Source organism: Coffea eugenioides, chromosome 7 (genome assembly GCF_003713205.1).
Source record: "Coffea eugenioides isolate CCC68of chromosome 7, Ceug_1.0, whole genome shotgun sequence".
Taxonomy (NCBI): domain Eukaryota; kingdom Viridiplantae; phylum Streptophyta; class Magnoliopsida; order Gentianales; family Rubiaceae; genus Coffea; species Coffea eugenioides.
Window position 1 is genome coordinate 33,436,727 of NC_040041.1, and position 22,889 is coordinate 33,459,615.

The 22,889-nt window shown below is 37.2% G+C and overlaps 1 protein-coding gene and 1 non-coding gene across 2 annotated transcripts; one reads left to right on the forward strand and one right to left on the reverse strand.

Moving 5' to 3' along the window:
- Positions 1-17,025: 17,025 nt before the first annotated feature.
- Positions 17,026-18,177, forward strand: LOC113777264. Its single transcript, XM_027322298.1, has one exon. It carries the CDS (start codon positions 17,026-17,028, stop codon positions 18,175-18,177), a length of 1,152 nt encoding a protein of 383 aa, XP_027178099.1.
- Positions 17,398-17,504, reverse strand: LOC113778876. Its single transcript, XR_003469343.1, has one exon. It is a non-coding gene; the product is annotated as a small nucleolar RNA R71 (small nucleolar RNA).
- Positions 18,178-22,889: the final 4,712 nt, after the last annotated feature.

Sequence of the window (22,889 nt, forward strand, 5' to 3'; positions counted from 1 at the left end):
CAATATTCTTACCTTTGGGTTTAGTCCAATTCGATTGAGTCTATCTCTGCTTCAGATCTCACCAACTTCCGTCTTTTGGCAGCCATTATGAAAAATTTTTGTCCCACAATAGTTACTTCTTGTGTCCCCTCAGTATATTTCTGCAACACTTTCTCCAAAAACTTCTCTCTCTTAAACTTTTCAATTTGGGGTAGGGATATTATTTTGCTGATACTCTAGAATTGTGGATGAATGTTCACAAGATATATTTTTGGAGGGAGACCAAAATTCTATTTCATTTGAAGATTTTAGATGAAGAGTCATGCCTCATTAATTTGAGCGGGAATTTTTGTAATGGACAGCTAAGGTATTTTAACGGAGCCCGTTAGCCCCCTGAATTTTTTTTATTTTTTTCCCTACTCACTTACTAAAACAACGTCATTTTCCTTTGCTGTTGCCCCCATTATACGTGGCCTATTGCAATCCTCTCATTTCCTTTTATGAGAGAACTGCTCAGGGACGGTCCGCCTGATGACCGTCCCTGCCCCAAATCCAATTTTACACAAGATGTTTGATTTATCCTACATTGCAAACACTTTATTCATAGATGTACCACCTGAATTCATGTGATGTAGTTATGAAAGCAATGTAAGATGATAAACCAATTATTATTATTGAGGGAATGCATTGGGATCCTACCATATACCTCAAGGATGATGACAGTAATTTGCCAATTCAGATGCCAACAAAAGATGAAGAGTCATAGCCTTTGAAGAAAGATGGCAGTCAGGGACAGGGAGAAAAAATGATTCATATCCTAAGAATGTGAAGTCGGGACAAGAAAACATCAACTGATCAGTTGATTACAGTTGCAGGGATTCTTGAATCTATTGATATCCTTGGAACTAATCCTGGGAAGGAAGTTGAGACCATTAAGGATCTAGTAGCTGATAAAATTCCTTCTGCTAGAAAAGAATAATCTGGTCCGTGACCAATTATCATTCCAATTGCCCTAAGGATGGTTGAGTTTGATCATATGACCTTACTGGAGGTGTGAATATATATATGCAATCTTCTAAGGAGAAATGCCAAATCCAGGAGAAAGCTAAGCTCATAAGCAACTGGAAAACAATTCAGGACTATCTATGTTCATTCAAGTCGTTGGGGTTTTGACAGTTTTCAACATATCAGCAACAAGAAGTTGGCAAGCTATTGGACTTTCATCTTCAAATGTTTCTCAGATTGAGGCCATGAACAAGCACAAAGATTGAGATTTAACTGCCTAGAGATCAATGGTTTCAACTTTCAAATAATAATTGAAGTTCTTCTCTTTTACTTGTTAACAATGGGAAGTGACCTATTTCTAACTTTTCTTTTCTTTTTTTTTACAAATGATAGGAGACTTCATTACTGGAAACGAAAGTTTACAACTTTGGAGCAAAGGCTCCTACATCATTTTTGGCAAAACTGATTAGCCAACTTGGAAATGACTCTAACCAAGCTATCTCAGAAACTGAATTTAAGGCAAACTTTGCCAACTGGTGAGACATATTATTCCCTCCCCTTTTAACAAAGGAGAAGACACAAAAACTAAAATCCTTGCTAAGCACAAAGATGTTAAACAGGACAGCACCTGCTAGATGGTGATTCAACTTTTCCTCTCTGATTTGGTCAATGATGCTCTTACAATCAGATTGTATGATGATATTCCTCCATCCATTCTTTTTGGCCAATGACAAGTATATATTTTATGTGTTTTTAGTGCATTCTATTAATTTATTTCAGTATGTTTTAATTAATTTTATGGCTAATAAACTAAGATTCTAGTGAAAATATGCATTTTATGGTTTAAAGTGTGAAAATTGCATTTCTATGAACTTTTACGGCAAAAACTTCATATTTTTGTAAGTTTAAAGATTCAATCATCAAAGGGAGAGATTTGACAAGATAATTGGATGATTGATGATGATTTGAAGTGGTTTAAAGAAGACATGAAGTGCAAGAGAGGAAATGCAATCAAGAACAAAATTAAGCAAGTTTCACAGCTTTGACACCTGGTGGTATTTCGACTATATCTTGAGCTACAATAATTGACTGGAGGTGATTCTTAGACCATTTTGAAGCTAAGAGACATATCTACATTTGGTATGAAGACATTGAAGTCCAGATCAGTCGTTTTCATTGTCAAAAAGTCGGAATACAGAAGTGCAAATTCTGTGGTCGTAAGCTGGAACAGAGCTCTGACCAGTCTTTAGTATTTTGGTCATATCTTGGTCCACAGAGCTCCAAATTGGATGATTCTTAAGGCATTGGAAAGCTAACTCAAAGGGTTACAATTTTTATGTTTTGCACAAGAGATAGTTCAGCCTTAAACCTCAAAAAAATAGCAGTTGAAGTAGCACAGAAGTGAAAAAGCGACTCAATGAAAACGTGGGTTGCAGTCACGTATTATCAAGTCGTGTTTTCTCACCTGTTGTCTACAACTTGCTCATCAACATGTTTTGCTTTCACACAACTTTTCCAACTCAATTCCAGCTATCAATCTCGGTTGTATCTGATCAAGAAAAGGTTGGAAATTTGGAAAGACAACTCATGGAAGATTCAAGAGTCAAAAATGACAACTTTAACAACTCTTCTTGACCTTGAATTCCTCTATATATAGAAGCCTTTGTAGAACATTTTCACAACTTTGGAAGGCTATAGAAACTCACAAAAAATATAGTTTTCACTAGTTTTTCTTAGTTCATTAGTTAGAGTAATATAATATAGAATAGTTTAGATAGTTATGTGTGTTATCCACTCTTGTATATTGGCTAGATTAGGATGAAGATAGAGACGAAGAAAGAGGGGTTGAAGCTCATGTGACAAGGGTTATCTCTTCTCCAACTCTTTATCTTTTGTATTGGCTTCTTAAGCATGGTTAAAATGCAAGTTTTGGATTTGTGTTTTAATATGTTTAGCTAAAGTTTATACCTAGAGTTATGAATGAACTTTCTATATCTTGTTTGTAATGTTTACTTGGTTATTTGATGATGTTATTTTGAGCAAGTTATTTATCACTTTTGCTTTTCTAATCATGATTAACTAGCCATTAGTTGTGATTATCTACAGGTATTAAGTTTGCAATGAGAATTGGAATTTAACACTAGTTCAAGGAAGTGATAAACCTGGGGAGTACACTCACGAGAGTAAAGGTGCACCTATGTGGCTTTAGTGACTTGTTCATATAATTTCATAGAAAAAATGAGTTTGTAATTAATTTCATAATCACAAGAGTAGGTATGGTTTATCTATAAGTATAGTTGATTCACTACGAGAGTAGATTTCACATACATTAGGAAATTATGCCATAACTAATCAAGATAATAGCATTCACTTAACCGGTAATCTCATTTGCAAGAGTAGTAAGGAATTCCATATCTCTAGGAGATTTCTAGTGCTAACTTTCATTACTTTATGTTTATGGTAGTCTAGATAATAAAGAAGTTCGAAAAACACCGGTAATTGCAATCTTTCCTGTGGGATTAACTCTTAATACTCTATACTCGCTCATGATTCGTATACTTGCGATAAATTGCGTGTGAGGTATTTAGGAGTTTATAAATGTAAAATTTGATTGTAGATGAGTTAATTGTATATGCATACGTCGCGCACGTCAAGTTTTTGGCACCATTGCCGGGGAAGATTGGTTAATATCGGTGCTAAGAATAACTTTATTAATTTAGACATTTTTACTTGTTTTTCTTGTGTTTGTAGTATTTAGTGTTTTAATTTTTGTTTTTAGTGTCTTTTTGAGTCGTGGTATATGTTTTTTATGTGTTTAGATTAATCTATTTTTCTTGACTAAACTTGTTTTTAAATTACTTTGAAAGCATGTTTAGGGGTTCATTTTTTTGTCAAGAAGTCAATTGACTTTTACTGACTAAACAAACCTTAATCCCCGATCATACTCCAAAAGCCGGCAACTCTTGGAGCAGACCCAGGAGACTTATCTACCCAACAAACCCCAACCCAACCCTCGATGTGGGACTATAACTCACTCACACACCCTGCTGCTAAGAGTGTACTAACCCCCAAGTGAAATGAGAAATGAGCTTTGTCTTTTGTCAAGAAGTCAATTGACTTTTACTGACTAAACAAACCTTAATCCCCGATCATACTCCAAAAGCCGGCAACTCTTGGAGCAGACCCAGGAGACTTATCTACCCAACAAACCCCAACCCATCCCTCGATGTGGGACTATAACTCACTCACACATCCTGCTGCTAAGAGTGTACTAACCCCCAAGTGAAATGGGAAATGAGCTTCGTCTTTTGTCAAGAAGTCAATTGACTTTTACTGACTAAACAAACCTTATGTTTAGGGGTTCAAGAAGAGTAGAAAACATGAGGAGACAATGCATGAGAAGTGGAAGATCGGCAATGGATGGTTACTACATGCAAAGCTCCTTGAATAGATGTAATCATGAAATTACCGAAGGTATGTCATTTGAAGATGGTTTGAGGTGCTTAAAGGCTAAATTTGATGTTATAACGTTACAAATTCAAATAGACACTTTTATGCATGAAATTGAGTAAAGAGGAATGTTAATGTTTTTAATTCTTATCATATGATTTGTGACTTGTATGGAGATTATCATGCTGCTAATACATGTAGACAAGCATAAAATGTAGATTATTTTGATGAATTGGGCATTGCAATCCTTGTTTTAATCAATATTGTGATAATTTGATCAATTCTTATGCTTATGGTGGGGATAATCAATGTACTTATAATGATTTTTCATGTTTTTATAATTATCCATCCGAATGTATCCAATATGAATCAAAACTATCTTGGAAATTGGCAATAGAAAGGTTAGCTAATGCATCTTTACCTTTGGAATTAGAAAGTAAACCATTAGCTAATAATTCCAAACCATCTTAGGAGTTAGCATTAGAAAAACTAGCAAATGCAACTTCCGACCGTTTTGATAGGGTTGAGGAAAGATTAGATGAATTAGCTTCTCACTTTAGTAAAATACAAGACCAATTATATGCATTGTGTGAAGTTATTTCTTTTAATGATATGCAAAATGATTCTAGCATGAATTGTGAGCATGTTGCAAATGAAAATGGATTATGTTTTGATGAAAATGATGAATCTCAATTGAGTTTCAATGAAAAAATGACCATTTCACATGATAGTACCTTTAGAACTAACCTTGAACCTGAAGAGGTGAGACTTAACGACTCATTTTTAATCCCTCTTGAGGAGTGTGTTGAGAGTATAGGTTTTAAAGGTATTATTCCCCAAGGAAGCCAAGTTGACATTCCTTTGGTGAGTTCTCAAGTGGTGCATATTCAAGATAAAATCTATGAAATACTTGAGATAGGTAAGCTACTTCTATCTCTCACATCATTAGAACATGTGGCTTTTGCTATAAAGTCACCTTTTAATGATCCACCACGACCTAAAATGGTGGATTATTCATTGACAAAGCCTTTTTGAAAAATGAGGCAAAATAGTCGAGTCAACAACTATAAACAAAAGTGCTTGTTAGGAGGCAACCCAATGTTTTGGCTATTTATGTCATTTTGGTGTGATTTTATGTTTAAATTATATGTTTGAGTTATTTTGTTGTTTTGCATTTGTAGGTATTGGAAATAGAAGCAAAAGTGACCAAATGAGGTGAAAAAGGCGAAATTCAATCAAGGAACTCTACCCCTTAATTTGTGCTAAAAGTGTATTTGATCTATTCAAAAGGGGTAAAATACATGTTTTGATCGTTTTACATGTGCGTGCATTGATAATTTTGACAGATACATTTTGAGTAATTGGAGTAACATGTGTAATTTTCCAAAGTTGGCATTTCTGCAAAAATTTGCAACAAAAAATGTGGATGACTTGAAAACGCTCCATCGAGCCACGTTTTACACGAGCCAAGTTTTCAATTCTGCAATTTTTGTACAAAAAACGCAGCTTGAAAACGCTCCATCAAGCCACGTTTTACACAAGCCACATTTTTAGTACTGCCCCAGAAGGAAGAAACGCGGCTTGGAAACCCTCCATCAAGCCACGTTTTACATAAGCCACATTTTCAATTATGCCCAGAAGGAAGAAAACGTGCCTCACACAAAACGTGGCTCGAAGGCACATTTTGTCAAGTCATGTTTTCCCTTCATATCCGAATGCTAAAAACGTGAGACCTGGTTCATTCTTCATTCTTTTTCTTTTCCTTATGTATTCCCTTGTACCTTGAGTAGTTTATTGTGTATTCTCTATAGGTACATCACCACTACAAAGGCTTAGGAGTTACGGATGACCTTTATATGTTTATTAATGTCTTTGTTATCACCTTTGTTTCTCATTTCTCATTTTTAGGTTTATATCACTAATGGTTATCTAATGGAACTAATGAAGTTGTGGGGATAACCGGACAATGGCTCGTGATCTTAATACTTTGCGCACTTCAATCACATCAATAGGAGAGTATTACTTTCTTTATCTTGATTTCTCTTTTTACACATTGAGGACAATGTGCATGTTATGTGTGGGGGGGGCAGAATTGAGATTATATGCACTGTATGTGATTGACTTGTTACTTCCAAAATTGCAAAATTACCCCAAAAAATTTCAAATTTTTTCAATTTTATCTAAAAGGTAACAAGTTCCATGTCATTAGTAATTCAAATTTCTTCTACTTTTGAAATAAATATATGTGACTTGAAACCTTCTTTTCTCATTTAACTTGGAAATGATTATTATGTGATTAATTTGTGCACTTATAGAAAAATATATTTCGTAAAGTGAAGAAAATTATGCCTACATTTTGTATATTTGAGAAAATTTGTTATCTTTATTTGATTTTACATAGTTAAGTGATAAGTATGGCCAATAATTGCAATCCTCTTCTCATGATTATGCTTTTGAGTGAATGTTATTATCTTTACTTTGAAAAAAAATGAAAAAAAAAGAAAACAAAGAATAGAAAAGAAAAGAAAGAGAGAATACAAGTTGCTCTACTCTAATGGTTCTTGTACTTAGTAACTGGGAGTCTTCATCTACAAATGTCGACTTTCGTGTAAAACGGTAGTTGAATTAAGAGTATGCAAAACAATTTGAGTATGTGAAGTGTTGAGTAACCAGCGATTTTCATCTAAAAATGTCGATCTTCATGTAAAAAGGCACTTTCATAATTTGAATAATATTTATCTATATTATATGAATAAATCCTCTCTAAGTTAAATAAGAAGATGATCATGGGTTTAGAAAGTATTTTATTGACCATATGAGTTACTTGTGAAATTGGGTGAGGATGAGAAATGGAATTGAACTAGTTAAATTTAAGGTATAATTGGCTCTCCTTTACTTGATATTATGAGTATTTGAGAATTAATGAATAATTGTATAATGGTTGTTTACTTTGTTTTGTGAAAATAAAGTTGATGGTGCATATATGTTTATTTTCAAAACTTTGAATCATTATTGGTATGTATTTCTAATTGCTTGAAGACAAGCAATGGTTCAAGTGTGGGGGTATTTGACAAGTATATATTTTACGTGTTTTTAGTGTATTCTATTAATTAGTTTCAGTATGTTTTAATTAGTTTTAGAGCTAATAAATTAAGATTCTAGTGAAAATATGTATTTTATGGTTTAAAGTGTGAAAATTGCATTTCTATGAACTTTTACGGCAAAAACTTCATATTTTTGTAGGTTTAAAGATTCAATCATCAAAGGGAGAGATTTGACAAGATAATTGGATGATTGATGATGATTTGAAGTGGTTTAAAGAAGACATGAAGTGCAAGAGAGGAAATGCAATCAAGAACAAAATTAAGCAAGTTTCACAGCTTTGACACCTGGTGGTATTTCGACTATATCTTGAGCTACAATAATTGACTGGAGGTGATTCTTAGACCATTTTGAAGCTAAGAGACATATCTACATTTGGTATGAAGACATTGAAGTCCAGATCAGTCGTTTTCATTGTCAAAAAGTCGGAATACAGAAGTGCAAATTCTGTGGTCGTAAGCTGGAACAGAGCTCTGACCAGTCTTTAGTATTTTGGTCATATCTTGGTCCACAGAGCTCCAAATTGGATGATTCTTAAGGCATTGGAAAGCTAACTCAAAGGGTTACAATTTTTATGTTTTGCACAAGAGATAGTTCAGCCTTAAACCTCAAAAAAATAGCAGTTGAAGTAGCACAGAAGTGAAAAAGCGACTCAATGAAAACGTGGGTTGCAGTCACGTATTATCAAGTCGTGTTTTCTCACCTGTTGTCTACAACTTGCTCATCAACATGTTTTGCTTTCACACAACTTTTCCAACTCAATTCCAGCTATCAATCTCGGTTGTATCTGATCAAGAAAAGGTTGGAAATTTGGAAAGACAACTCATGGAAGATTCAAGAGTCAAAAATGACAACTTTAACAACTCTTCTTGACCTTGAATTCCTCTATATATAGAAGCCTTTGTAGAACATTTTCACAACTTTGGAAGGCTATAGAAACTCACAAAAAATATAGTTTTCACTAGTTTTTCTTAGTTCATTAGTTAGAGTAATATAATATAGAATAGTTTAGATAGTTATGTGTGTTATCCACTCTTGTATATTGGCTAGATTAGGATGAAGATAGAGACGAAGAAAGAGGGGTTGAAGCTCATGTGACAAGGGTTATCTCTTCTCCAACTCTTTATCTTTTGTATTGGCTTCTTAAGCATGGTTAAAATGCAAGTTTTGGATTTGTGTTTTAATATGTTTAGCTAAAGTTTATACCTAGAGTTATGAATGAACTTTCTATATCTTGTTTGTAATGTTTACTTGGTTATTTGATGATGTTATTTCGAGCAAGTTATTTATCACTTTTGCTTTTCTAATCATGATTAACTAGCCATTAGTTGTGATTATCTACAGGTATTAAGTTTGCAATGAGAATTGGAATTTAACACTAGTTCAAGGAAGTGATAAACCTAGGGAGTACACTCACGAGAGTAAAGGTGCACCTATGTGGCTTTAGTGACTTGTTCATATAATTTCATAGAAAAAATGAGTTTGTAATTAATTTCATAATCACAAGAGTAGGTATGGTTTAGCTATAAGTATAGTTGATTCACTACGAGAGTAGATTTCACATACATTAGGAAATTATGCCATAACTAATCAAGATAATAGCATTCACTTAACCGGTAATCTCATTTGCAAGAGTAGTAAGGAATTCCATATCTCTAGGAGATTTCTAGTGCTAACTTTCATTACTTTTATGTTTATGGTAGTCTAGATAATAAAGAAATTCAAAAAACACCGGTAATTGCAATCTTCCTTGTGGGATTAACCTTTAATACTCTATACTCGCTCATGATTCGTATACTTGCGATAAATCGCGTGTGGGTATTTAGAAATTTATAAATATAAAACTTGATTGTGGATGAGTTAATTGTATATGTATACCCCGTGCACGTCAGCCAACACCAATGCTTTCCGGATTGCTCTTGCCTCTTCCATAGCTGGAACACCCTTTCTATCTTTACACCGAGCCCAAGCCCCTCTTAACTTCCCTTCCTTACATCTAGCCACAACTCCCTAGCTGATTTTTACTTCATGCCGCTTGATAGCTGCATCTGTATATAGGCACATGAAATTTTCTGGAGGTGGCTCCCACTTCACATTTCCTTTTTCAACACCCCTATGCCTATCTTCATCCTCTACCTTTGCTAAGCTTACATTTTGGAATTCTAGCCATTCGTTTATTGCCTTATTCACTGTCCAGCCTGGACATCTCCCCTTCCTATTAAATTGAATCTGGTTCCTAGATTTCCAAATCTACCAAAGCACATTGATGGTCAGCTCGATGTGTTCCCTCCCATCCTTTCTAACCTTTGCTTCCATCAGGCTACTCCACTAATGCCAAAAGCTATATCTGTACTCCTGTAGACCATCCCAGCTAATTGGGGCAGCCTTGCAAATTAGCTCTGCATGCTTATAGAAAAAGAACATATGTTCAACAGTTTCTGTCCCTTCGCCACAGTAGTAGCACTTATCATTTCCTTGCCCAATCATTCTCCTAATTGTTTCATTCACTGGTAATATCCTCTGGAGGCATTTCCATACAAAATGTTACAGCTTATGCTTTACATTCAAGCTCCATAAGAATCTCCACACCCTTGACTTAGCTTCATTCCTACTACTACTCCCCTGTTGCTTATTTTCCATCCTTCCTGTTCTCTGTAGCTCTTTAGCCACCCCATAGCCAGTTTTCACAGTATACTCCCCAGATTTAGAGAACATCCATATGAGCCTATCCTTATCACCACACTCACTTATTGGGATGGTAGTTATTCTTTGACAGTCCTTCTCCTCAAAAACTTCTCTCAGTAATTCCAGGTCCCATGTCCCATTAGAAATCAATTCATGGACTTTCTTTACATGACAAGGTTAGGGTTTTCTCATTCTTATCTTACCATCTTCCTGATCTAGTAGCCATTTATCTTCCCATATATCAATCTGCTTGCCATCCCCCACTCTCTTCCTCACCTCTTCCTTTAACAGCTCCCTTGCACTTAGAATGCTTTTCCAAACCCACGAATCTCAAGCCTTAACATTCGTTTCCCAAATGGAAGATCCTCTAAAATACCTCTCCCTAACTATCCTACTAACTAATAAATTTGGTTGAGTCAAGATCCTCCATAGTTGCTTTGCCAACATTGCTGTATTGAATTGCTGGAGATCTCTAAAACCCAGCCCTCCCTTCCCTTTAACCTCAGATAACTTCCTCCATTCTACCCAATGAATTATCCTATTCTCTTCACTATCCCCCCACCAAAACTTTGCCATCTCTTTACACATATCCATACATAATCCCTTTGGAAGTTTGCAGCAACTCATAGCATAAGCAGGCAAAGCTAGGATCACAGATTTTAAGGACTTCCTTACCAGTATTGCACAGTAGCCTTTCCTTCCATCCACACATTTTGTTGATGACCCTCTCCCTAATGTAGTTGAAAATCTGTCTTTTTGGTCTCCCTATAACCAATGGAAGCCCCATATATTTGCTCTACTTAGCTTCCTTCATGCCTCCCATGATGTCCAAAATTTCTGCCTTCCCTTCCTTCCTTGTGTTCTTACTAAAAAACACAGATGATTTTTCAGTATTTATGACTTGTCCTGATGCATCACCATACCTTTTCAACAACTGCATCACCTTCTCACCTTCTTCCTTGTTAGCTATAGAGAAAATCAATGTATCATCTGCAAAAAAGAGGTGAGACAAAGCTGGACTATGTTGTGCAATCTTTAGACCAGATATTTCCTAATTAGACATAGCACTCTTAAGTAAACTGGATAGACCCTTAGAAACTAGCAAAAATATGTATGGAGATAATGGATCTCCCTGCCTAATCCTTCTTGTAGGTGTAACGAAGCCCTTTTCTCCCCATTCAAGTTAAAGGAGTAAACAACAGAAGACATGCACTTTAGAATCCAATCTGTCCATTTTTGACAAAATCCCATTTTTTCCATAATTTTTTGCATAAAAAGCCACTCAACTCTATCATAAGCTTTGGACATATCTAGTTTTAAAGCCATGAAAGCATTTGATCCACTTTTCCTATTATTTAAGCAATGAATGAATTCATGAGCAATAACAACATTATCAATGATTTGTCTTCCTGGAACAAAAGCAGATTGGTTTTGGCTTATACACAGTTTGAGAAGAGGTTTCAGTCTGTTGACCAAGATTTTAGATATGATCCTGTAGACTACATTACACAGACTAATTGGTCTAAACTGTGACACTAAGACTGGGGAAACAACTTTAGGTAAAAGAGTAATGATAGTTTCATTGATAGCCTTCAATAACTAGCCAGAATGAAAGAAGCTAGAAATGGCACTTATCACATTCCAGAATTGTTAGAAAAATACAGGAGTCATACCATTAGGCCCCAGGGCTTTATTTGGTTGCAGAGAGAAGATAGTTTTTCTGACTTCCATTTCTGAAACAGGTCTAACTAGAATCTCATTCATTTGGTCTGTCATCACTAGGGGAACATCATACAATATTGATTCAATCTGCTGAGGATTACTGGAAGTGAAGAGATCCTGAAAATACCCATTTATTTCATTTTCAATTTCATGTTCAGACTCACACCAAGTTCCATCACCTTTCTTAAGACTTGAGATATTATTTCTTCTTCTCCTTTCTGCAACACTAGCATGAAAGTAATTAGTATTCTTATCCCCTTCATTCAACCACCTAACTCTAGCTTTCTGCCCCCATACACCTCCTCTCTCGTATAGGCCTCCTTTAGTTCCTTCTTAAGCACTCTCACCTTTCCATTCTTATTTGCATACCCATCCCCCTGAACCTCAGCAAGTCTCTGTTTCAGCTCCCTAATCTCCTTTTTTCCATTAGTATCTCTTTGTCTATGCCAGTTCAAAAGAGCCACTCTACAGCTCTTTATTTTTCGGTATAGTTTAAAAAATCTTGATCCCTCCTGTTGTTTACCCCATTCTCTACTGATGATCCCCCCTGCTTCCTTATATTGTACCCAGTTCCTGTCAAAGAAAAACCTCTTCTTCCACTTCCTACCCTTTGAATCAGTATCAAACAACAGTATAGCATGGTCAGAGGCATCATTCTGGATATGCAGGCATTTAGCCTTCCCATTTTCTCTCCTCCAATGTCTACTACATAAAACTCTATCCAATCTTTCCTTAATTTTCTTTCCCTCTTCCCAATTATTAGATCATGTCCATGGAATTCCTCCAAAACCAATGTCAATAAGTTTGTTATTGTTTACAAAGTCCCTGAATGTTTGAAAACTCCTTTCTGGCCTTCTACTACCTCCCTACTTCTCATCATTAGACAGTATATCATTCATATCACCTGCCAACACCCACTACTAGCCCCACAGGCTTTTCCTATCTTCTATAGTCTTCCATTGTTTTTCCCTAATCTGATCCTCACTACTGGCATACAGACATATCAGCCACCATCTAGCTCTAGCACCACTCCTTTCCAGCAATAGCTTGATAGTGAAATCAGTATCTAGCACTTTATAGACTTGTAGCTCATTCCTTCACATAACTGCCAATCCACCAGCTTTTCCAACTGGATCAACCACAAACAGTCTATCATACCTCAACTTTAGTCTTACTTTATTCATAACACCTTTTCTGCTTTTTGTTTCAGACAAAAAGATCACCTCAGGGGAATGGAGTTTGACACTCTCCTTTAACTGGGGAACTGTCAAGAGGCTCTCAACACCTCGACAGTTCCACACCAGAGCTCTCTTTGAGGCTTGGGAGCCCCATTAAGGTAGGACTCCACCACCTTAGCTGTATGTTCTAGACCTGCTCCACTTCCTTCAATTTTGCTTTTTTTTCTGGCATTCCCTCCCTCCCCCCCCTTATTCATTCTCTTTATCAGTTTTCTCATTCAGTTTTCTTTTTCCCCCCTTAATGTCAATGTCCATAACCTCATTTTTGTCACTCAGAGGTACTCTTTTACTCACCTCACGAATTAGTCTTTTCCAACTTCTATTCCCTTTGTACTTACCAGCTCTCATCCATGAACTATTGATTTGATCCTGCTTTTTATTAACAGGACCTATTATTTTCCCTTCACTTTCACTTCCCTTATTTTTTGTAGTTTATCCATCAATCCACATTGAATCAAAGTATTCCTTTTCACTCAATTCCTCCTTCTGACTATCTCCCTGAATAACCCAAAAGCACTGAAACTTAGTGCTTTACTAACATTAGTTCTTCCCTTCAGTTCATCCCCCTTCTTTTTACACCTAGACTGCAAAGAACTCTCCTTCTTAGGACCTTCCATCAGACTACTTTGATGCCTGTCCTTAACTTCTTCCTTCACAGTCTCCTGCAGTACTGTATCAACACTAACCTCAACCAGCTTCCAAGGTAATGCTCCTTCTTTCCTTAATCCCTAGTTAGCTGAGAGCCATCCCCACCATTACTATCCCGATTACTTGAAGTATTGTGTCTTCTGGTTTGGCTCCTAGCATTACTTGCTCTTAACCAGGCGCCATACTGAGCTTTCTTGGTAATATTAATGCCCTTCACCCTGTAGCTTCTCTCACTATGCCCCATAATCCCACAACAATAGCAGAAATCAGGACATTTATCATATCTAAACTCTATCCATCTAGCACTACCACCTAGCTTCACTGTAGTTCCTCTCAGCAGTGGTTTAGATAACTCCATTTCCACCAGAATCTTTAAATGTTTCCCCTCCTTCCCTCTTATTCGGAATTATAACTTCCTTCACAGAATTGAAAACCCCCCCCAATCTTCTTACCAATTTCCTTAGTAATCCGGTGGATAGGCAAATCCCATAACTGAACCCAAATCCAAGTTCTATTAAAAGCTACATCACCTTGTTCTAACCCCTCCTTCCATGGTAATACTACTAAGGGCAAGTTATCATATATCCATGGTCTCCCTCTTAGTACCCTCTCCATATCCTGAGTGTTATTAAATATAAACTGAAACATATTAACCCCAATCTCCACTACTTTCAACTTCCTTGCAAAAGGCCACATATTATTCATAAAACTTCTAATACCAGATATGTTTGCAGATTTTTCCACCACCACTTTCCCAATAATACTCATCTGACATTCAGCCACACCTTGGAACAGATCTGGTCCATCCAATTCCACTTCCCTCTACTTCAGTCAGAGCAAATTTCCTCAACACTTCCTTTAATTCCTCAGTCATCCTAACCAGTATCAGGAGTATTCCCCAGTCAACACAGACACAAAGAAGGTCAATACCAGTAGCCTATCCAAAACGAGCCAGAAAACTATGAAAGCAAAGTGTTACCAACAAAACAGAGAGAAAATAGAGAAACGACTTACGCCTAATAGCTAGCTTACTGGAAATGGAAAATGGAATCAGGAACCAAATAGCAGGATCTGGAATGAAGAATTAGATTTATAAAACCTGGAAAGATAGCTCAAAAGGAACTAGAGATCATGAGCTAGAAGATCAGAGCTCATGAGATAGAAGATCTTCTATACCACCATCTTCAATCATCCTACCATGGAAAAACCTGACGTACGAACAAAGGACACCAAACAAAAAGAAAAACAGCATCATACTAACGTGTTATTGATAGGTTGCAATTTTATCAGCTATTTTGTTATTAATTTCCCCTATTACATGACCTGATGTGGATTAATTATTAGATTCTACTTACTTTTCATAATTTGCATTTATTTCAGGGAGTAGATCGAAAATACCACAATCAATGCCAATTTGACAGTCATCGGAAAAGAATTCAAATAGAAGGCTTGCAGGGGCATTTTTGGAATAAAGAGATGCAAGCCCTTTTTGGTCATTTGGCCGAAGTCTTCTTTTCCCGGGGAGCTGCCGCACAAAGGAGGGTTTTTAGATAGGAAGTAGATTGAGAAGCAGGGGATTTTTATCTCCTTGAACTTAGCTTCACTTTGACTTTTCCTTTTTAGTTTTTTGGGGTAGTGGAATGCTCCTACGGATGTCAGGAGACAAATTGGGAGAAGTGTAGCATTCCTTCCTTTTAATCTTTTAGCAGTTTCTTTTTCTTTCGACACACGAGCAGACAAGTGAAGACATTAAACCATCTTCTGCAACTTTGCGTTCCGTTATTCCTTCTATTGAATTGAATTTGTCCATTGTCCAACTGATGGCCGCGGCTCTCTTCCCAATTTTGTATGGATTCTTCGCATCAAATATGAACTAATCCCTTCACACTAGTCAAGGAACAATGGAGGATTTGGTTCGCCTAAAATTGTGAGATCGATTTGATTTTATTTTTTTCTTTTATTTATTGGTATTCGCATATTCCGTGATTGCAGTATCCATGTTTATTTAATTAATTGATTGTCTTGGATCCGGATAATTAGTTAATTTGGTAATCTATTGTCAATTAGGGCATTTAAATCCGTAATTGTTTAATTGCCTTGAAATAGTGACAACTGGTACGATTAGATTTGTGTCAGGGGGATACGCGGACTAATCTGAAATAACCCTGGTAGTGCGTTATTTGGTTAGAATAGGGCTCCTCTAATACGTAAAACAATTGGAGAATTAAATCTTACGGGCGTACCTAGGATTATTTCTCAATTAGAGCAGTGATTAACGGTCGTACCTTAATCACCGACACAGTAAGGAGGGGTTGGCTGTCATCGCTTGCTTGGCAGTTATAACCTATTTATTAATAAATAATTGAAATTGCTTGTGCATCGATGATCAATTAGGTGAACCATTGCTGAAGTTATTTCTTGGTTAGATCTTTAATTATTAGTACCTTGATTTTAGCGAATTGCCATTTGATTTTTAGTTGCCTATTTTATTTTATTCTTAATTGTTTTCTTGTTTTAATTGTTTTAGACCTTTAATTATTGTTACTCTAAATTTAGTGAATTGTCATTTAATTTCTAGTTAGTTATTTATTTTTATTTTCTTATTTGAATTTTTTTGATTGTCATCGTTCCTACAAAATCACCCCCTGTGTTACTTTGGATTTCTTAAGAGACAAATATACCCAATTCCTGAGGATACGACCCTACTTGCCCTGTCTACAAATTCATAATTATTTGTGAAAAAATCATCCCATTTGGGTATATCGGATTAAGCAAACCGTTCGGGAACAGTGTGAATCAAGTAACCCATTGCACACCTAGAGTCCCTGCTCCAGTATTTGGAATTGGGTTTTGGTTATTTTAACTGGTAATTAGGTTTATTTTATTATTGCACAGGCCTCGACAACCTGTCAATTTTTGGCGCCGTTGCCGGGGATTGGCGTTATTATTTGTTTCTTTTTAAATTCATTTTTGTTCTAACTTTCTGGTGCTTTTCAAGTGTATGCCTCGTTCTTCTCGTACAGGTGAATTAATTTTCGACCCTGAGGTAGAGAAGACTGTGCGTAGGACAAGAAAAGAGACCAGATAGCTCAGAGAGGAGCACTCCAGTGCTGTATCTCAGAGACCTGAGTCAGAAGTTGAACTAACAGATTTGTTTGGTGACATTTCGAGTGACTCTGACCAGGAGCAAGTCACCATGGCTAATGCACGAACATTAAGGGAATTGGTTGCTTCTGATTTAACCCAACAACCTTTATGCATTACTTTTCCAAGTTTAAATGATAACATCCCATTTGAATTAAAATCTAGTCTAATTCATCTTTTACCATATTTTCGTGGTTTGTCAGGTGAAGAGTCGTATAAGCATTTGCAGGAGTTTGACATCGTGTGCAACAGTATGAAACCCCCGGGAATCACAGAAGAGCAAATAAAAATGAGAGCATTCCCTTTCTCCTTGAAGGACTTTGCAAAGGACTGGTTGTACTACTTACCACCAGGTAGTATCACTACGTGGGACCAATTGAAGAAAAAGTTCTTAGACAAGTACTTTCCTGCGTCTCGAGTTGCAAGTCTAAAAAAAGAGATCTGTGGTATCAAGCAGTACCCAGGGGAGTCACTGTACGACTACTGGGAGCGATTCAAGAAGTTGTGTATCAAGTGCCCCCAGCACCAAATAAGTGAGCAGTTGCTCATACAGTATTTTTACGAGGAGTTCCTTTTCAGAGACAGGAGCATCATTGATGCTGCGAGTGGAGGGGCACTGGTGAACAAAACCCCTCGGGTAGCATGGGAGCTAATTGAGGGAATGGCCAAGAATTCACAACAGTTCGGTACGAGGGAGGATGTCCCGATATGCAAGGTAAATAAGGTAGACACATCTTCTATCCAGCAGCAGTTGACGGAGTTAATCTCGTTTATTAGGCAACTGGCTGTAGGAAATGCATCTCAGGCCAAGGTGTGTGGAATTTGCACTACGATAGGCCATTCTACAAATATGTGCCCGATGATTCAGAAAGAAAGTGCAGAACAAGTGAACATGGCTGGTCACGCGCCCGCGCCAAGAATGCCCTATGACCCGTACTCAAATACATGTAATCTGAGTTGGAGAGATCACCCTAACTTCAGTTATGGAGGCAATAGGCAGCCCAATTTTGCACCTAATAGACCACAAGGGCATCACCAGCAGTATCAACCCCGCCCACCACCATCTCCGCCACTAAGTTCTAGTCCATCTTTGGAGGAGATGATGAAGCAATTAATTGCTAATCAACAAAAAACAGATTCTGACCTACAAAGTATGAGAAATCAACTGGGCCAGATACCAGTAATGCAAAATCAGCTAAATTAGATGGCAGTGGCAATCAACCGCCTGGAATCCCAAGTTTTTGGAAAATTGCCTTCTCAACCTGAATTGAACCTGAAGAATGTAAGTGCAATGACCTTAAGGAGTGGGAAGGAAATTCAGGAGTCCGAACTCACGATTTTCAAGGATAAAAATGAGGAAAGGATCGATAATGAGTTTGAGAAGGAGGACAGCAATGGCACAAATCAAAAGGTACTCTCTGATCCAGTCATTATAGTTAGAACTAACCCGCCTCCCTTTCCTAGCAGGTTGGAGAAACCGAGAAAGCAGGATAAGGAGAAGGAGATCCTGGAGGTGTTTCGCAAGGTAGAAATCAATATTCCCTTATTAGATGCCATCAAGCAAGTGTCGAAATATGCAAAATTTCTGACGGACCTATGTGTCAACCGAAGGCAGCTAAGGGGAGACGAAAGGATCATTGTGGAGGAAAATGTGTCAGCAGTTTTCCAAAGGAAGCTACCACCAAAGTGTGGGGATCCAAGTAGGTTTACTGTCCCATGTAAGATAGGTAATACTTTGATTAGGAATACCCTGCTGGACTTAGGAACATCGATCAATGTTATTTTTGATTTTGACGATCACAAATCAATTTGAAATGTTTATCTAATTTTCTTCAAATATAAGTGTTTTGCTTTTTAGAGAATCAGGTACAAAGGTGTCAAGGAAAGAAAATCAACCAAAAGAAGAAGCAAAAACAGGGCACTCATGTCCGACGTCCGAAAGGAAGCTGTCGGACGTCCGAAAGGATGAAGAACATCAAGAAGGAAACTCTGTCTGACGCTCATGAGGAAGCATCGGACGTCCGGGAGGATCGGACGCACATCGATCGCGTCGGACGTCCGAAAAATTTCGCAAAGTTTTGATGACCCTCTGATTCTGAACCAGGGAGTGACTTTTGCACACTTTGTTTACAAGATCTCAAGAGATATTTTAGCTAGAAAATAGTTTCCTAAGCAAGATTTGTTCTCCAAGTAGTGTGAAGTTCTTGTAAGCTCTTCTCTTGTGTTTGAAATTTTCAATAGTGTAGCTTTGTTGAGGGTGTGACGACCCCACCTCTCCCTAAGGCGTACCAAAGGGTTCGGCGGACCGCCTGCCCAGCTCTCGCCAGGACTCACTCACTATCTCAATCGAATCATATATACACAACCATGCACCATAAATAATATTCACGATTCAAACTTATAATTTACATTGATAGGAATCAGGTACAAAGTCTTAATACACCAACTAGTACAAAACGTATACAATCCAAGTACAACATGTTTCGTTCGAGGAATAGCGCGAGTACAAGACCAAAAAGTCAAAAGTCAAAACAAAAGGCTACACTAGTCTTTTACAAGTCTCTCGCGTCACCCGTACCCCTGTAAGGAAAACAAACTAACGGGGTGAGCCAAAGCTCAGTGAAGTTTCCAAATATCAAATTGGTCAGCAACCAAGTTATAGCAAAATAAAAGTGAAATGGCGAGCAAACAAGTCAAATCAAGGAAATAGTACTTCAGCTAGTCAAGTAGTATTAGATGCACATTCACATATAAGGATACGGTATTCATGTTACGGCTCCATTCCAGCTTGGTCAAGTGGTAGTTGACACTCCGTCAACTTTCAAGTAATTCCAAGTCCAAATAAACTCCGCTACACGCCAATTTCCGTCCACCGATCAACCCCCTATTCCGGGCCCGCACGCCATACAAAACATGGGTGGTAATACTCGAGTATACCGTTAGTCGAGGAGATAACACTCCACTCGACATTACAAGTGACCAAGGGTTTGTTATCTAATCGACCAGGCCCTTGCCGGCTCGACTCGATTAACTCGCCACAGGGTTTCTGGAATTCCAGGCAAGATATAATTCAAGTACATGTACAACAAGTCAAGTATGATCAGTAGCAAGAACAGGTCATATTAGGGCAAGTGCGATAAAGTACACTCTTGCCCTTTCATTCATTGTCATGTAATCACGCAAGTCAAGTAGGAAACACACACATCAAGTACAATCGGATATTTGGAAGCACTCACCACAATAGTGCTTCTAGTTTTCGCGTCGAGGTGGTACTCCGGGTTGGGAGTCCAAATCTGCGATAAAACTTTACTTGAGAACTTTGAAATCAACCAAGGTTCGAAAGTTAAGCGTTTCGTTCAATAAAAATCAAGAAATTGAAATTCACTGGAGAAGAGTCGTGAAATAATTGCTCGCTCTTCAAACTGAAAAATTTGATAACATTTTTGCTTGAAGATGACTCTTGAGTCAAAAGTGCAAGTAAAACGGTTTCGTAGTGATTCATATCGTTTTCCTAAGGGTACAAGTTCGGCCAAGTCCTAACATATAACCCTTGATAAACAAATGACAAAGGTCCTCGATAGTTCAAGGTATAATCACTTAACCTTCACTCAAGTCGCAAAGATAGTTTTCTAGACTTCGAGTAAAAATTCGGGCAGCATGCCCTTTGTGTTTACCTAATTTCCAGCCATTTAGGCTTCATTATTTTTCTTCAACAACCACCCAACATTACACATAAAACAATTCAAGCCAAGAGCCATTCCATAGGCTCACAATATCATAATAACAAGAATCGTATTAAGTACAAGTGCAGAAACGCAATTTAGTTCAAGACAGATTTGACGTACAAATGCGGTAATACCATACCCGAGGCTACGCTTATCGGATTAAAACGAAACCTACGCCGTTTCGAAGCTAAGACACAGAGCTACAACATTCATGAAGGTCACGTAGTCCAGTTTCTAATGTAACTTAGTCAAATTCTCGAATTACTAAACCAGAAACCAATTCGTCGGTTGTTTAAACGCAGAACACTGTAATGAACCTAACTCAGTGTACACAAGTCCGAATCAGGTGTTCTTAGAGGCATTTTAAAGCTACTTCATAGAACCACAACTTTCATGTTTTGGTCCAGAGCTAAATCAAAATGGATCCTGGTCAAAAATCATGATAAACTGGACTCAACTGCTGAAACGGACTGCTGGGAAATACTTAGAACAGTAAGGGTATTTTGGACTTTTCACGCCCTACGTTGCTCCGATTGAGCTGAAATTTTATAGGCACCTATAAAACACCATTCTCTACAACTTTCCTTCTTTGACCAAAGGCCAATTCGGCCTCTAACATACAGATACAATTTCGGACAGAATGCTTGGGAAATTTTCCAGAAATCTGGAATTTTTAGCTCTAAGTGTAATTTCCTCAAATTTCTGGTTCTAATCACCACTAAACAACCTTATATAACTTTAATTGCAACATTCATGCATCATACATCAACTTGAGCAGAAAATCAGAAACCCTAGTTCATCAAAGAAATTGGGGAAAACTACTACACATGCTAGCATCCATGAATCTACCACCAATCAAGCTACTAAGCTTACTTTAACCATGATTGAAAGAGAAAGTTAGAGAGATATCATCCTCTTACCTTGATTTGAGTTCTCCAAGTATAGCCCCAAGCTTTCTCTTCCCAAACTTTCACCACCAATCACTAGATAATCACTCAAAAGTAGGTTTAATCGGTTTACTTTGTTTATTTTCTCACTAAGTTGTTGGATTTGAAGGTGAAATGAAGAAATCTTCCTTGGTGTTTTCTCCAAGCTCCTCTCGGCCAGCACCAGCAGAAATGAGGAAGAATTGGCTAAGTTTGGAAGATAAATGGATGGAGTTAGTCTTGGGTTAAGAAGCCATGAGGTGGTGACACTTGTCACCACCACCACCCTTTCTTTTTCTCTTTCTTTCTTGCCTTTCTTAGCCACCAATTTTCGGTCAATATGCTGCCAAGAGAGAAGATATTATGTGCAAAAGTCAACAACTTGTTGGGTAAGAAAAAAAAATGGTGGTCAAGCGGTGCGTTCAATCGGTAATGCGCGGGACCCGCCGGTTCGCGCCGTTTTTCTTAAAAACTCACGTACTAGGGTTTTTACCTCCCATTCACTAACCTTATATCATTGCTACTACTCACATATTGTTTCTCACTTAAGAGTCACTTTTAATCATCAAATTGATCCTTGGCCAGTACCGAAAATTCATCCGGCGGAAAAATCGCAAAAACCCTAATTTTGCTCAAAACTTGAAACTAAAGCGTAAAACCTTATTTTCTAGGTTTATTTACACTTAGTGTGAAATAATGAGGTAGGGGCCTTAGTAAATAATAATTTTCAAATAAAAGGCATTTTTGAGGAAAAAAATGTAGGAAATTTGCGGGTCCTCACAGAGGGTTATCTGAGTGATAGTAAAACTTCTTAGTTTGACTAAGTGAGGCTTGGGGCAAGGAGGAAGTGATCCCTCTATTGTACATTGAGTTGATTATTTTTCATCAAAGAGAAGGTACTCATCTTTGTGTTTGGTCTTCAAGTTTGAGGAAAGTTTGGTAGACAATCGGTTTGATACTCCATCTTATTCTTTTTGTTTAATAAAATTCTCATTGCTTATATACACTCTTATTTCTGATCAACATTGTTCTCTTCTTTAAATTTACTTGGCTGATCACTACTAGACAAGAAGGTAAATTTTTATTAAAGAAAAAGTGCATAAACTCAATAAAGTATTTTTGATCAACCTAATTCACCCCCCTCTTAGGTTGTCTTTGGGCTTTATAATCAACGTAATGGCTAAATTTATGTATACTTTTCTGAACCTCGGTCCATTAAAAGAAACCGAAATAATAATTCAATTAATTGACCGAACAAATGCATA